This window comes from Petromyzon marinus, chromosome 58, assembly GCF_048934315.1.
Source record: "Petromyzon marinus isolate PM22_M1 ecotype Great Lakes invasive population chromosome 58, UKy_Petmar_22M1.pri1.0, whole genome shotgun sequence".
Lineage (NCBI taxonomy): Eukaryota > Metazoa > Chordata > Hyperoartia > Petromyzontiformes > Petromyzontidae > Petromyzon > Petromyzon marinus.
Genome location: NC_133724.1, coordinates 110462 through 125436, shown reverse-complemented (window position 1 = coordinate 125436; position 14975 = coordinate 110462). Strand labels below are relative to the sequence as shown.

General features: G+C 49.7%; 1 protein-coding gene across 1 annotated transcript; it reads right to left on the bottom strand.

Annotated features, from left to right (window-relative positions):
• Nucleotides 1-5089: 5089 nt before the first annotated feature.
• Nucleotides 5090-14662, bottom strand: ZNF330 (zinc finger protein 330). The gene is made up of 9 exons (XM_032976232.2): nt 14396-14662; nt 12816-12835; nt 11717-11787; nt 11394-11473; nt 9950-10076; nt 8587-8691; nt 7125-7171; nt 6533-6650; nt 5090-6119 (listed from the first exon to the last, which is right to left on the bottom strand). The coding sequence occupies exons 1-9, from the start codon at nt 14513-14515 to the stop codon at nt 5740-5742; spliced, it is 1068 nt and encodes a 355-aa protein (XP_032832123.1). The 5' UTR covers nt 14516-14662; the 3' UTR covers nt 5090-5739.
• Nucleotides 14663-14975: the final 313 nt, after the last annotated feature.

Genomic DNA, 14975 nt, shown 5'->3' with positions numbered 1-14975 from the left:
GCCACGCCTCCGTTCCAGAACCCTCGTGGGGACTCTGAATCCCCACCACGTGATTCTCTCACCCCCGACTGGGGCCCCCCTGCCCCCTCTCGTCCGGTCACGTGTCCCCCCGGGTTCACCTCCAGGTCACGTCCTGGTGCGACCCCCTTCACAGCGACACCCGTGCTCCGCCCCTACAGTACCACCCGCACACGGCACTGTCTCTGCACCGTGGTGGCCCCATTGAGACCAGCAGAAAAACATTGAAAGTGATGGGACTGAATTGTTGACGTAGGTAAAAGGTCCATACATTCTAAAAAGGCCTGTTTCTTGTGGGAATGCAGGTCAAATGGAGCATTTGACATCTGGTGAATTTGCTCAACAAAATGTGAATTTGAACTTTGCCCAAAGGCACGTGTGTTTTAGAGACCCCCCTCGCATAAGTCTTCAGGTTCTTTAGGATTTAAAATTTATTTTTCCGTCCAATAAATGCTTTACCAAACAATCTAACTTTACGCATGTGTAGGGATATAAAGTGGGTCACTGAGAGGGACCGGGGTCTCTTCGTTCTACAAACTGGAAGCTCCACGTCGACAAGCTGGAAGCTCTATGTCCTACAAGGCATCAACACGTGGCCGGGACCCGAATGAGGGTCCGACCCTTTGTAGCTGTAACTCTTACGTATAGTGTAGCTATCTGGGTTGCCACCACCCTACGCTGTATCTGGTAAAGGGGCAGTTAACCCTTTGTATATACGTGTTACAATAAATGTGTTGCCTCTAAGAAATGACGTCTGCGACTCAATTATGTATCTTTTATGTGTAATGACCAAGGCAACAGACCACTTGCCTAAAACAAGCGTACGGGCAGATGGACAGTCAGAAAGTGGGCTAAGGCCTCCAATTGATGCAGAGAGGCCTCCAGCTTGATTGTTGGGAGGAAAGGTTCAAAGAGATTGAAGTGGAGATTCAAAACATAAAAAGCGGGAAGCGAGGGTGACTGCAGAGGTGACGGTTGACAACCATTGGTGGAGGAGGCCAAGGATTGGCCGAAAGGAGTGGTGGGGTGGGCGAAGCTTCCAGAGAGGGGACTCGTGGGGTATAAAATGGGACAAGCACAAGGGGAGAGCACGTTGGAGAGAAGACGGAGTTAAAGCACCAATATCCAAACCTAGGCCTAGATAGTGCTGAGTCCGAATAAATGCTCCTAATAAACTACGTGTCGGCGTTATATGTAATTAATCCCAATCATACGAAATTATTTGAGGCCCAATTATGTCCTCAAAAGGCTTTGTTGTTGTCATTGTGCACCTGTGAAGTCGATCATTAGATTTTGAAAACAGCTAAAAATAGAGATTAAAACTTGCGTCAAAATGAGCTGCATGCTATGGGGGTGTAGCTCAAAGGTAAGAGCATTTGACTACAGATCGAGAGATCATCGATTCAAATCCAATCTTTTTGGTAATTCTATCATTGCCAGATTCTCTGCTTGAGTGCAATGACACACAGGAGGATACACATTCGAAAATATATCACAGCATTTAGAATAATACGTATATTTGCATTTTTACTTTGTCCTAAATACATTTATTTGAAGAAATTTACTTTTTTAGTTGAGAAAATTCAGACCATGACGCCAACACACAATGGGCCAAGTCATGTGATCTTTCACGTCCAGTGAAGCAGAAACGTATTCATGGTAAATACATCCGATGTAATAACCAGGCCGCACTGCTATATTCAAACCATGAACCTGTGCAATAAGCGGCAATAAGTGGCTTAATTTATGCATCATCCCACCCGTTCTTCCACATCCATCCCCAACCCGACAAATTTCAACGTTATGCAGTGTATTCATGTCTAAAAGGTCGAGATGGGCAATCATATCACTGAAGTAATCTATACTCTACAGATTAGCAGTTTAATTGCTCAACCAATCGTATGAGATGAAAAAGCCTGACCACTGTTCACAGATGTGCTTCTGGACTAGGCTTGGCGATACTATCGGTACAATTGTAGTGGCATCGCAGTATGCCACTGCTTGCCACGTTAGGCCGGCCCGTGTGTAGAGCACGGGCCCTGCTGCTCACACCACCTGCAGCACGGCAGTTGTGCAACGTGCACTCCATTTCCATTGTCAGCCCTGGAGGCAAGGGGGCGAGAGCGCCAGGAGCTGCGCAGGGGTGACAGGGGGCCATGGCACTCCGGATGAACCCGGAGGGCTAGTGACCGGATGTGCCGGGGGTGGGGGCCCCAAAGAGCGGGGCTGGGGGACCCCGGGACCGGTTCCAGCGGCCTCTGGAAGGGTCGAGAAGGGAGGCGTGCCTAGGGGCGGAGGAAGCCCCGGGACTGGGGATATAAGCTGGACCCCTGAACGGGTCCGGCGATTGTTGCTGACCTGAAGTCATGAAGACGTCCTCCTAAAGAAGCCTCGGGGTCAGGACCAGGACTCGAGTCGGAGTCCAGCTTGACGGCTCCCTTCTCCCAGTCGCGTTAGGGCTAGTTAGCCCGGAAGGACCATCTTCCCAGTTACCGAGTGAAAGGGGCAGCCACCCCTTGTGCCAGCAGTTGTTATAATAAAACATGTGCCTCCAAGAAGTATCGCTCTTCCTCTGTACCCACTACCCAAATGAGCACGTCGCACTAGGTGTAGATTTGAAAGGGGTTCCTGCCTTCAGAGGTCACGATTCACGTCATTTGTAAAGGGGCCCGAGTAATCGGCTACAAAATAAGTAGACCGTTACAATTTGTTGTGTATTAATCGACTTTATTAACGAACTGTCCAAGCTACACAAAGTCAATTCTGCTCTTGTTAAGCAAGAGAGGGTTATGGTGACACGTGGGAAGAGGCCGAGGAAGCTTGGAGAATCACGATTGCTGGTCAACGCGCTCCTGCTGGGTCGGTGGGATTCGGACCTGTGCAGGTTGAGTGCTCTCCTTTGTATGCATCAGTGGATTTCTACAGATTTCTTCAGAAAAATAAAAAAAATCGAATTTGCCAAGCATTTCAAAACCCTCCTGAATTGAAGCGTTAAGATGGAGGCCATCCTGCGTTAATATTTCCATTAGTATTGAAGTTAATTCGCGAGTAGTTCTGACATCTTCCAGTTATGTTCTGGCACAAAGTGGTGCACTGCCATCATAACAGATTTCTGCCTTATCATAAGATGCCAGTGGCATGATTTAAATCAGGTTAAATATAGATTTCAACCTACATATGACTGTCCATTTTATTCACTTTAATGAACTGCAGCACATGCATTTGCACACAAGGTGGGGTTTATTTGTAATTGTAGTGCTGGGCAAAATTACAATCTTGTGAAACAATCCTCGTTTGCTCCGCCGACACACTCAGCATATCCACATTTCATGCTCAAATAACTACACTGGCCAATAGTTCATTGCGAGCGTTTTACTGAACGTGCCCAAAATATCACTTGACGCGTGCTCATTACCACACTGAGCGGTTTTACAGAATGGTAAGAGAACGACCGTCACCAAGAGTTCATCTGCATAACATCGCGCGCCAATCTGCAAACAGCAGTGCAACAGAGGTGTGTCCGTCATTGATCAGTGATGACTTTAGTCGAGGCCGCCTCAATGCTCTGCCGTCAACCGTGTGCTCATTCCACACTGTAGAGCCTTCACAGGAATTATACAATGGGAAATAGTACATTATCGATATCCGAGGGTGACTTATCCAGGTTGCAGATTAACCTTGCAGAAAAAAAACATGAACCCGCAGATTTATTATTAAGTTCTCACGTAACTGTAAGTACGTCAACAAGTAACCGATGACTTGGATACAAATAGATGGCATCCTATCTCATCGCCATTATATGTAGGTGAACAAATATTTAACTAATTTTCTTGTTTTGCATTATCCGTATTGTTTTATCCAGGCAACCCCTCCCTCCCATTACCCTGGATAACTGAGAGTTGACAGTGACATCATGATAATTTAGATCACGGGAACTAATGCCAATTTACTTGAAGTGGAACTTTGAGGTGTTGGGTCACGTTAAGCAAGTGATGGTATTCAATGGTAGTTTGGTTTCAGGCTACATTTCATTTCTCTGTCGCCGCTTAACGTTTCTTTCATTTCACGAAAACATTTCAGGCAAAATTCAGGCTTGGAGATGTCTAATTTCCAAGAGAACTGGGGAACCGTGCCACAACAGCGCTTGACCAGAGAACATGTATTTCCAATTGAAGAATCATATGAACTCTTACCTATTACAATTATGTTAATCGTGTTGTTACCGACGATCGCTTGACATAATGGGCCTGTGCTCAGTAACCGTTTGTTGAACAAAAACAACTTCTCTGGATGTACCAATCCCTACTGGTTGCCAAAGACAGAGGCAGGGCCACATGTATAACCACACGACCTCTCTGACTCGAGTCGACCCTGAATTCAGCTGTGATGTCTCGAGTTCAACTCTGAAGAGACATGCTGGTGTTCAACTCAGCGACATGCTTAATATTATGAGCAGCCATGGTCTATCCACTGCTGGACCTCCCCATGCCATCGCAATCTCCCTCATGCTCGTGATGCCACAATCCATCTCGCGCTGCTGACCTCGCTGCTCCGTCTCTCAGGCACATTCTCTTTGCCTGCCGTTCCCATTGCCAGTCTCGTCCGTTGGTCATTATCCATTACAGTGATGTCCTGTCGATACCCATTTACTTTCATTAATGGTCAATATTGTCTCAAATTTTTGTTTCTTCCCTCCGATCCACACTTCCTCTTTGTATCAAGTGTATTTCAAAGAATGCATGCCTATCCATAAATCTTTTAACAGGTTTCAGATATACGGTGGAAAAAATAACAGAAAATAATTTGAATGCATCTTGGTCTGACCTCGTCTGTAGCTACATTAGCGTGTGAGAATCTTTGTTTTTTTAACAAACGTTTCCCTGACCACCATTAAACGACCGGGTAGAGCACAGGGAGAAGGGCTGAGGCCAAGGGGAGCCCCACCATTCACCAGACGTGGAGATGCGGGTCTCAAGCTGGGTGCACACTTGCGCAATAGGATCGCTCTTGAATATTGCGCAGGAAAATCAAAATAAAGCATTCAGAATTTTAAACAAAATAGACATCCACATTTAGTTGTAGAATTTATTTCGGACGATATGTAGCTAACTGTGCTAATTGGAGGTGCAGGGGAAGGACAAGATACTAAACACAAAAAGCAGTTCTATAGAAATTAGTTTTCAATTTAGATTTAAAAGTGCATAGCTCCAGTGGCTTCCTATAATTGGAAGTGTTCCAGATAGCCGCAGAAGCGCATCTGAAAGCGCGTGATGCAGTGACCACCTTTGTTCGATGGTTAGCCAAAAGCCGCTGCTGTGAGGATGACCTAATTTCCGTGATGTGACCATGTTCCAGAACTGATCGTTCAGATGTGGACCTGGCTCTAGAACACAGTTCCTGGTGCCATTCCTAGGTCAGGGTAGCCTGGTTCCCATTTGGTGATGGGAGAATCACTGAATTCAAGCAAGGACACGCTCACACACACACACTTGGAGGGCAAGACTCGCATTGTAAACATTGCTACGTGTAGAATGACCTCGAGCCCCTTCACCAACACCACCTCGACCGCCACCACAATCAGACCTAGGGGTCAATTATCATTACAATGACAGTGGCAATGTGAGCTAAAATTACGACCGCAATGCCACTGCGATTGCAGTTCAATTCGATTAACGACACAATTACAACTGTAATAGAGCCCAGGTGCGGCGGTCATCACTGCTACTCGGGCTGCTCCTCCTCGTAGTGGGCATAGCCGCTGGCGTATGTGCGGCCCAGGTTCATTGCTCCGAATGGACTCTCCACCTCCTCTCCTCCCGCGGGCATCGCCTCCTTCACCTTGTCGGCCACCTTGCCGTCACCGGCTTTGCCCTCCTCTTCCTCTTCCTCCTCCTCCTCTTCGTCGTCATCGTCGTCGTCGTCATCTTCATCATCGTCGTCGTCGTCAGGGGAGCGGGAGGAGGTGGCGCCGCCCCAGCCTCCCCAGCCAGAGGCACCAGTGGCCCCATAGCCACCGTAGCCGCCGTAGCCGCCGTAGCTGTCGTCGTCCTCCCCGCCATCGTCGCCCACCCCCGACTGGCGGCCAAACTTCACGCTCCGCGCTTTGGGGAGGGGGTGAGGCGGTACACAACAAGGGAGGATGGGGCGACACGGAGGTGTCAACCGGAGGTCCGCCCACCGCTGAACATCACCGAACACATCATGTTGTGGACTGACGTAGCGTCCGCATGTAAAGCCACTGCTGTGCAGAGATGATGGGCAATCAAATCTGCACGTGAGTCTCCGGGTCCCCAGGTGGGGTTAAGCTGGAGTGCGTTTGCCACTTTCTCCAGGTCTGGCAGGCCATCCTGGTTAATACTACGGACATATAAACCATAAAATATAACGTGCGATTTACTTCCCAGTAGGCGTTGGAGAACCCCGTGATGTAATTTTAAGAATAGTATGCCATCGTGTGCCAGCCTCGCAGTTCAAGTTTGATAAATGGTGTGCGGGTCGTCCACAAAAAACATACTGGACATGCTGAGGTCCTTTGTCTGCTGGGTCTCGTGGCCACACTTGGGGCAGGGCGGATTGTGGTTCTTCTCTTGCTTGAACACTTTACTCCGCACGTGATCCGCACAGTAGCACGCCTGCACAACACACGAATAAATTATGCACATGACAAAAACATATGTACATACACTTATAGATGTACATATTCACACATTCATTGAATCCAGCACACACGAAGACAAGACAAAGATCCCCCGCACAGCCATCAAAACTGTCGAAGCAAGTGCTGTTAGCGAGCACCTTTTAAGGCTGGTATGGAACACCATGGAGTGATGCCTACTACCATGCTTAGCCACCTGTTTCCCGAGTTCTCATTCACACCAGCTACTAGGGAAGACACAGGGCCGGTTCTGATATCACTTGCCACTGATATTTGTGGCTAGAAATTAAATCTCAAGTGGTTGTGCCCATGGCGCAGTAGGCGAACCTCTATGCCACCACGTGTTCTTACGTTCTTGAGTCTTTAACAACAACATCAGCACAAGCACATACACACCACAAACAAACATAAAAACGCAGTGGATAAACAAGGCTGCCGATCGTGATCATACCTTGCATCTCAGGCAGGAGTGCTGGCCGAGGCGATTGCAGGATACACCTGGGCAATGTACAGGGACTTGTTAGCAATTAATACAATGAGCACGATAACATAAATATAAACACGGGGAACTTCTCCGTATGGCAGATGGTGATGTAGAGCAAGAACTGCAATTTACATTGAGGTGGTCCAGCCAGATGATTGTGTCAGCAGCGGAGTGTATCGTCGTGATTTGGCCTCCGTCATATAGATCTGAGTTTTAAACAATTATTTTTTAAATCAAGTATTATGCATCTGCCATTAAATTCAGAGGACAGTGCTGGAGCACACACTCCAATGCTACTGTGATTACTGTGCAGCACAGGATCGAACTGAACTAACTGCCTGGCATGTGGTGGTTATGCGCTGAGTGGAGACTTAAGTGGTGCCTTGCATGCTTGTAATCTGAGCTTTGGAAAAGCAATTTTAATTTTCCTAAAAAAGTTCACCCAAAAAAGAATATAAGTGGTTAAACTAGTGGCTATGCACGCCTGTAGTCCAGCAGGGCGGAGACGAGAATTGGTGGATCAAACACATTCGTGAAACTCCCTCTCTACCTGTGGGCATCGAGATTACCATCTCCTGGCTTGCCAGGGTACGGTGGCAGTACAGCAAGTGGATTAAATCTGTACAGTACTGTTACCCCCTTCACACACGTGGGTTTTCTCCGGGTACTCTCGCTTTTTTAACACGTGTAGTGCGCTAATTAAATACAGACTTGTACTTGGAGGCAACACTTAACAGGATAATAACATAGGGTGGTGACCACCACGGCTAACTACACTAATACCCGCGTGCTATTCTATAACTGGACCCAGACAGCCAAGGAGCTGCCTGGTCCACACATGGAGACCGAGGACCGTGAATCGAGGACGGCGACTTCATTCCCAGGGCTGAACTCCGATCCATCCCGGGACCTCGCTTATATCTCCCGTGGCCTGGCTGGCTCCGCCCCTGGCCATGCCTCCCTTCCAGAACCCTCGTGGGGACTCTGGATCCCCATCACGTGATCCTCTCACTACCGACTGGGGCCCCCCTGCCCCCTCTCGTCCGGTCACGTGTCCCCCCTGGGTTCACCTCGCGGTCACGTCCTGGTGCGACCCCCTTCACGGCGACACCCGTCCTCCACCCCTACAGTACCACCCCACACACGGCACTGTCCCTCCCTGCACCGTGGTGGCCCCCGTGAGGCCACCACACATGTATAAACAATCATTAACAGTTGCTCAACATCCCAATATAGGACCACAGAGCTTGTGCAATTGGTGGCGCCAGTTGACGGCTGCCTTCGCAAGCGCTCATCTGTGGTTTTCCGTGCCTCTCTGTAAAAACCGTTCGTTACAAATTCTTAAGTATTTTGAGATGCGATGTGCATGAGTGACGCCACTATAATCATAGTCTTCATCATCATTGTGATTATTGCTTAACAGCCTCACATTTGTAGGTCTCGGCCTCCAGCACCTGGCAGCTTGCTTGGTGTTCAAACTGATCGTCCTCGCAAAGGAAGTTGCTGCAGAATGAGCAGCGGAAAATGCGGCCTCCTGTATAACACAGGGGGAGAGACAAGACGAACGCTTACTCACTGGCTTCTTACCCGTGCAGTATCGATAGTTCAAATTTAATGTGCAATTTTATTTCGGGACTGTGTTGTCTTGTTGTGGTCTCAGACTGTTTTGTTGTTGTTTCACTGCCTTGCCCAAGCTTGCATTTCGTATTAAAAAATTGCCAGGAATTTATATATTTTGCACTTCTATAGTTTTTATATTTATTGTTATAACTTGCTGACCTGCCCCTCCTGGACATGTGAAAAAGAGCTTCATAGCTCATCGGATTCCTCCAGTCTAAATACAGATTCTGATAACCACAACATCCAAAGCAACACTTGCACAAAGTAATGGAACATTTTAGAGCACAGTTTTTCTTTAGCCTATGGGACCCCCTGATAGCGGCCACCCCTCTTCCTTTTGATATTAGGAAGCCACTGGAGCTATGCACTTTAAAATCTAGATTGAAAACTCGTTCCTTGAGAGACGCTTTTTGTATTTAGTTTGTTGTCCTTCCCCCGCACCTCCTATTAGCACTGTTGGCTACGTACGGTGCGAAAGAAGTTCAACATACATACGTGCAGCACTAGTTACTTCAGCACCAACTTGCCAGCGGGAATGAGTCTGCCAGTAGGTGGCGATGGGGGCTTTAAACAATCAATTGAGACAGAATGGTAGACAAGGCTATAGCAGGATCCCTAGATAATGACAAACATCCAGGTTAGCTCTGTACGTGTATGTCTAAGGGCCTACCCCAAGGTCGACTCGGCCTGAAATCAGTACCTGGTGCAGTGTATAAACATTGGCACTGGGGAGACAAAGGTAGCCAGAATGGTGTTGGCCATGCTAACATCTACTGTGCTGGGCCCCGGGTTAATAGATGTCTGCTAAAAGTGCATTGTAGGCTACACGTGAGTGTATGTGTGTGTGCATACAGTGCACGAACATGTGAAGAGGCCGAAAGAGTGATGCTCACAATGAGCGGAGTGCCGGGGCAACTAAAATGCGGCAAGGTGGCAGTAAGGAGTAAAGGTGCTGTATTTGTCAGTCGGTCAGTCAACGCATGACACCTGGGTCTGTACCGTGACCTCGTGTCAGCAGGAAGAGACTTCGACACTTCTCGTAACCTCTAAGTGCACCTAGCCTGGTACATGTGCTGTGGTAATGCCACCACCACTTAGTAGTGAATGGTGGCTGTTATTGTTGTTATGTACGTATATGCGCGTGTGCGCATGTGCGCGTGGGCGAGTTTCACCGTGGTCCCAGAGGCCACGTTCGCACTCCACACACTCGGCATCAGCCAGAGGACACGGGCACGAGTGGACGCTCAAGCACTTCCTCCCGTGGCAAATCCACGCTTCGCAGAAGTCGCACACGGCACCCTGCATGCAGAAGTGGGGGCACACGCATTACAACAACAACAACAACCGCCATTCGCCACTAAGTGGCGGTGACGTCACCACGACGCTTGTGCCAGGCTAGGTACACTGAGCCCACGTGAAATGTCAAAGGCTCGCTGGCAGGGGGTCACGGGACTGACCATAGGTGACATGGGTTGACTGGCAGAGGCACCACCAGTTATCCTCACTGCCAACTCGCTGCGTTTTATCCGCCCAGTGCACCACTTGTTGTTGTGTTGTTCGTCTGCCCTCCGCTGTTGTTGGAAGGGCGACTGCCTCCAACTGCCCATTAGCATCTTTCATGAGCCTCCTCCATAGAGGCCGATTTTGACACCGCTGTTACCAATCTATGGTGAGTCCACTCAACTCCATATCCTCCTGTACTGCACCAGGCCATCTCCTCTTTGGCTCGTATCCCGCCAGTTTAGCCCCATGAACCCGGTCAAACAGAAACTGTTTGGGCATGCCGTAACTGGGCATGCAGGATACATGACCCAGCCAAGTAGCCTTGACTGTTGGAGGAGCTCACCAACGGAACTGTGTCCGTGTCTTTCAAGGATTTATGAGCTACAGCCTGGTTAAACCAAAAATGGATTGTACGCATGTTTATAACTGGCGCAGATGTTCCATTAGAGGAGTTCATGTTTCGCAAGTATACAGAAGGGAGGTCAGGGCATAACTTTGGCCAAGAACACCTGAAGCTTCGTGTGGATTGGCACGCCAGGTAGCTTTCACAGAGCATTACGCAACTGATGAAGATAATGCTGCCCAACTGATTCGGAGTGCTCTGCTGCCAAACCCGAGCTGCTCATAAGCACATTGCCCAAGTATGTAATCTTTGCACGCTCTCCAAAACTGCCCCATCACTCATGAGGAGTTGAGGGGTGGAGTGTTCCATGATACAATATACCCAGGCATGCAGTTACAAATACAAAGATCCCCCGTATAGCCTTAATGGACTGTTGAGGAAAGTGCTTTTCGCGAACATCTATGAAGGCCGGCATAGCACATGAGAAGGTTGGTGGCTAGCACCACGTCCGGCCGCCTTTGTCTCCAAAGTGGTGATGTTTACACATTGCACCAAGTACTAATTTGAGGCTGAGTCGACCTAGGAGAAGTCCAGTGCCAGTTAAGATATTAAAACTCGGGTCACAGGGTTCTTGGCGCAGTACGCTAAATATTTCACCACTGCTCTCCACATTCACATTATACACACAGGCATTTATACACACACAGATACACACCCACGTCGCAGCGCTCGGTGTTGTGAGTCTGCGAGAACCCGGGCCAGGCACTCACCACCATGGCGAGGCCCGTGCTGAACACGCCAGGGTGCCGCACTACACAGTCCGAGCTCTTCTGCATGCACTTGGTCTTTCCTGAGCGACACAGAGACAATGTTATACATTTCCACGCGAAAAGCCACTTCGTTGAGCTATCATTTTTGCAGCCAGGTCGCGTTTTAAAAAGAGCTACATAGCTCAGTGGGCCTTACCTGGTAAAATAAAAAAAATAGTTGAATCGTTTTAGTTCTCTGACAGCGTGACAACTGACATTGGGGAGATTATGTCGTTGCAGCAATATAAAGCTTAGGTGTAGCGGAGTGGCGGTGAGTCACCTACCACACTGGCCGCACATGGGCAGCTTCTGCACCGAGCTGCAGAAGTAGCAGAAGGCTCTGTTCTTCTGTCGCCTTCGAGGGAAAGCAGAGCGACACTCAGGCAACATGCGTAGTCACGGGTAACGTGCAACACAAGTCTCACCACCGCAGCTGCGTTAGGAGGAAGGGACGAGTGGACAAAATCACTTGAATGTTGCCGTTTCATTTCGTTATGAAAGCAACATGAATCTTAAGCAACGTGGGCGTTTCCTTCGGGAGAGTAAATCGAACATAACCCTTATAACAGCACGACTACCGCCCCCTCACAACTCAATGACGAGACATGAGCCGCTGCAATAATGCACGCGTGTTTGTCCTATTGGACTAAAACAGATTCTCATGCACGATTCTATGGATGTATTCATCGCATTGCTTAATATGGATTTTGATTCACGCATTGTTATACCCTTCCCTGATTACCAGGGTACGTGTGTGATGTACGGCGCGATGCGATGGGCAACGATGATGAAGCTAGTTGTAACCACCAGCGAAACGTCGTACTCAAATTGTAAATGTTGTGGGTTTACTCTCCAACACACGGGTGTGCTGAAGTAGTAACTAATTGGCAGGTTTTGTTTACGTGACAAACCTTCCTAATTGGTTGTCGGGTGGTGGCCGGTTAACGTCACATTGATATGTACGCAATCTAACCCACAACACCTTTATTATGCGGTATATAGGTGAGGTGTGAGTGGTGTGTGCAGACCTGTTGAGTGGTGTGTGTAGATCGTGCACATGTACAACCCTTTTTCAACTCACTGATAGATGAAGGCCTCCCAATACCATGCGGACCATTTGACCATTCCTCACGCTGGGTTGGCAGGTACGGAGCATAGATGTTGGAGCATAGCAGTGAGGTACAACATATCCTTCTACACAGGTCGCTGCGGATGCGAGTGCCGTCAAAAGCATTCAGCGTGTACCCTGACCACCACAATAATTGTTATACTGCACTTTCTTTGCTCCCACATCAATGCTGTCTATCCTCACCCAGCCGTGTAATTGACATGTTGACATTGACACAACTCTTGAGTGTTTGTGGCCGTGCGTCTGAATCCTACCTTTGGCACTTGTCGCATTCCTGCAGGAGAAAATAAATGTTATGTTAGTCAGTCTGGAGGTCACCGTGGTCAATGCAACCAGGAGGTCGCGATCACTTCCTTGCTTATTCCAGACCCGGGCGCTTGTTGCAAAGATTACACCTCACCCCCAAGCACCTCCTCCTCTACAAGCCTCAGAATCGACCCCGTGTGGCTTGAGGTCCTTTACAAACCACTCCTGATATAGTCACAAAGTGAGTGAATGCATCACCATGGTGCGGGTGAGGGTATTCGTTCATGAACGAGTGTGCGAGTGAGTAGAAAAGTGAGTGACTCAGTGAATGACTGGGTGGGTCACTGGGTGGGTGACTAGGTGGGTGACTGGGTGGGCGACTGGGTGGGTGACGGCTATGGGGTGGGCGAATAAGTGGGTGACTAGGTGGATGGATGAGTGGGTGACAAGGTAACTGAGTGGATGACGAGATAGGTGACTAGGTAGTGACTAGGGTGACTAGGTTGGTGACAAAATAGGCGACTAGGTGGGTGACTGGAGGGTGGTGACTAAATGGGTAACTGGGGGGTGGTGACTAGGTGGATGACTATGTGAATGACTGGGAGAGTAATTAGATGGATGACTGGGTGGGTGACTAGGTCGGTGGCTGGGAGAGTTACTAGGGGGTGGGTGACTAGGTGGGTGTTTAGATGGGTGACAAGGGGGTGGATGACAACGGGATGGGCGACTGTGGGGTGGGTGACTTTGGGGTGGGTGCATAGGGGGTGGGTGACTATGGGGTGGGTGACTAGGGGGTGGGTGACTAGGGAGTGGGTGACTAGGGGGTGGGTGACTAGGGGGTGGGTGACTAAGCGGTGGGTGACGATGGGGGTGGGTGACTATGGGATGGGTGACTAGGGGGTGGGTGACTAGGGGGTGGGTGACGATGGAGCTGGGTGACTAGGGGGTGGGTGACGATGGAGCTGGGTGACGATGGAGCTGGGTGACTAGGGGGTGGGTGACTAGGGGGTGGGTGACTATGGGGTGGGTGACTAGGGGGTGGGTGACTAGGGAGCTGGGTGACTAGGGGGTGGGTGACTATGGGGTGGGTGACTAGGGAGTGGGTGACTAGGGAGTGGGTGACTAAGGGGTGGGTGACTAGGGAGTGGGTGACTAGGGGGTGGTGACTAGGGGGTGGGTGACTAGGGGGTGGGTGACTAGGGGGTGGGTGACTATGGGGTGGGTGACTAGGGGGTGGGTGACTAGGGAGTGGGTGACTAGGGGGTGGTGACTATGGGGTGGGTGACTAAGCGGTGGGTGACGATGGGGGTGGGTGACTAGGGAGCTGGGTGACTATGGGGTGGGTGACTAGGGAGTGGGTGACTAGGGGGTGGTGACTAGGGAGTGGGTGACTAGGGGGTGGTGACTAGGGAGTGGGTGACTAGGGGGTGGTGACTATGGGGTGGTGACTATGGGGTGGGTGACTATGGGGTGGGTGACTAGGGAGTGGGTGACTAGGGAGCTGGGTGACGAGGGGGTGGGTGACTATGGGGTGGGTGACTAGGGAGTGGGTGACTAGGGGGTGGTGACTATGGGGTGGGTGACTTACCATGGGCGCGTTGCAAGGGTGCCTCGCCACGTCCACGCGGCCCTTGTCAAGTTCTTGCGCCTTCTGCCGCTGCTTGCGGCTCTCCAGTTTCTTCCGCGCTCCCGTCTTCTTCTTCGGCATGGCTGCTGTGTAACCGATGTGTCTCTAACGACTGTTATAACATCTGTTGAGAATAATGATCGTAGTTATTATTATTAGGATCACTTGAGTGGTTTTCCCAGAGAAACTTTAGCCGAGGCCCGCGCCGCTCCAAGCTAGGCCCCCGTGACGTCAAGCGACAGGCAGGGAGCCGGCGACGTGCGATGTCGATTCGTGTGCATCGATTTCAATGCTCACGATTCGCACGCGCGCGCGTCGCTTCGTCAAATTGTATTCACTTGGGCGGCACGGCACGGAACAGAATGCGCAGAGTACACTGTACTGGTAGTAGCGATGTCATAAGTTAGACATTGCGAACAGGTGCAAATAAACAATACGAATCTATGATCGATTCTATTTATTTTAATCACGATTCTAGACTAAACCATCGTCATGTCCGGTAAGATCGGGACAGTGAGGCCGAGCTTGACAAGGAATCGAT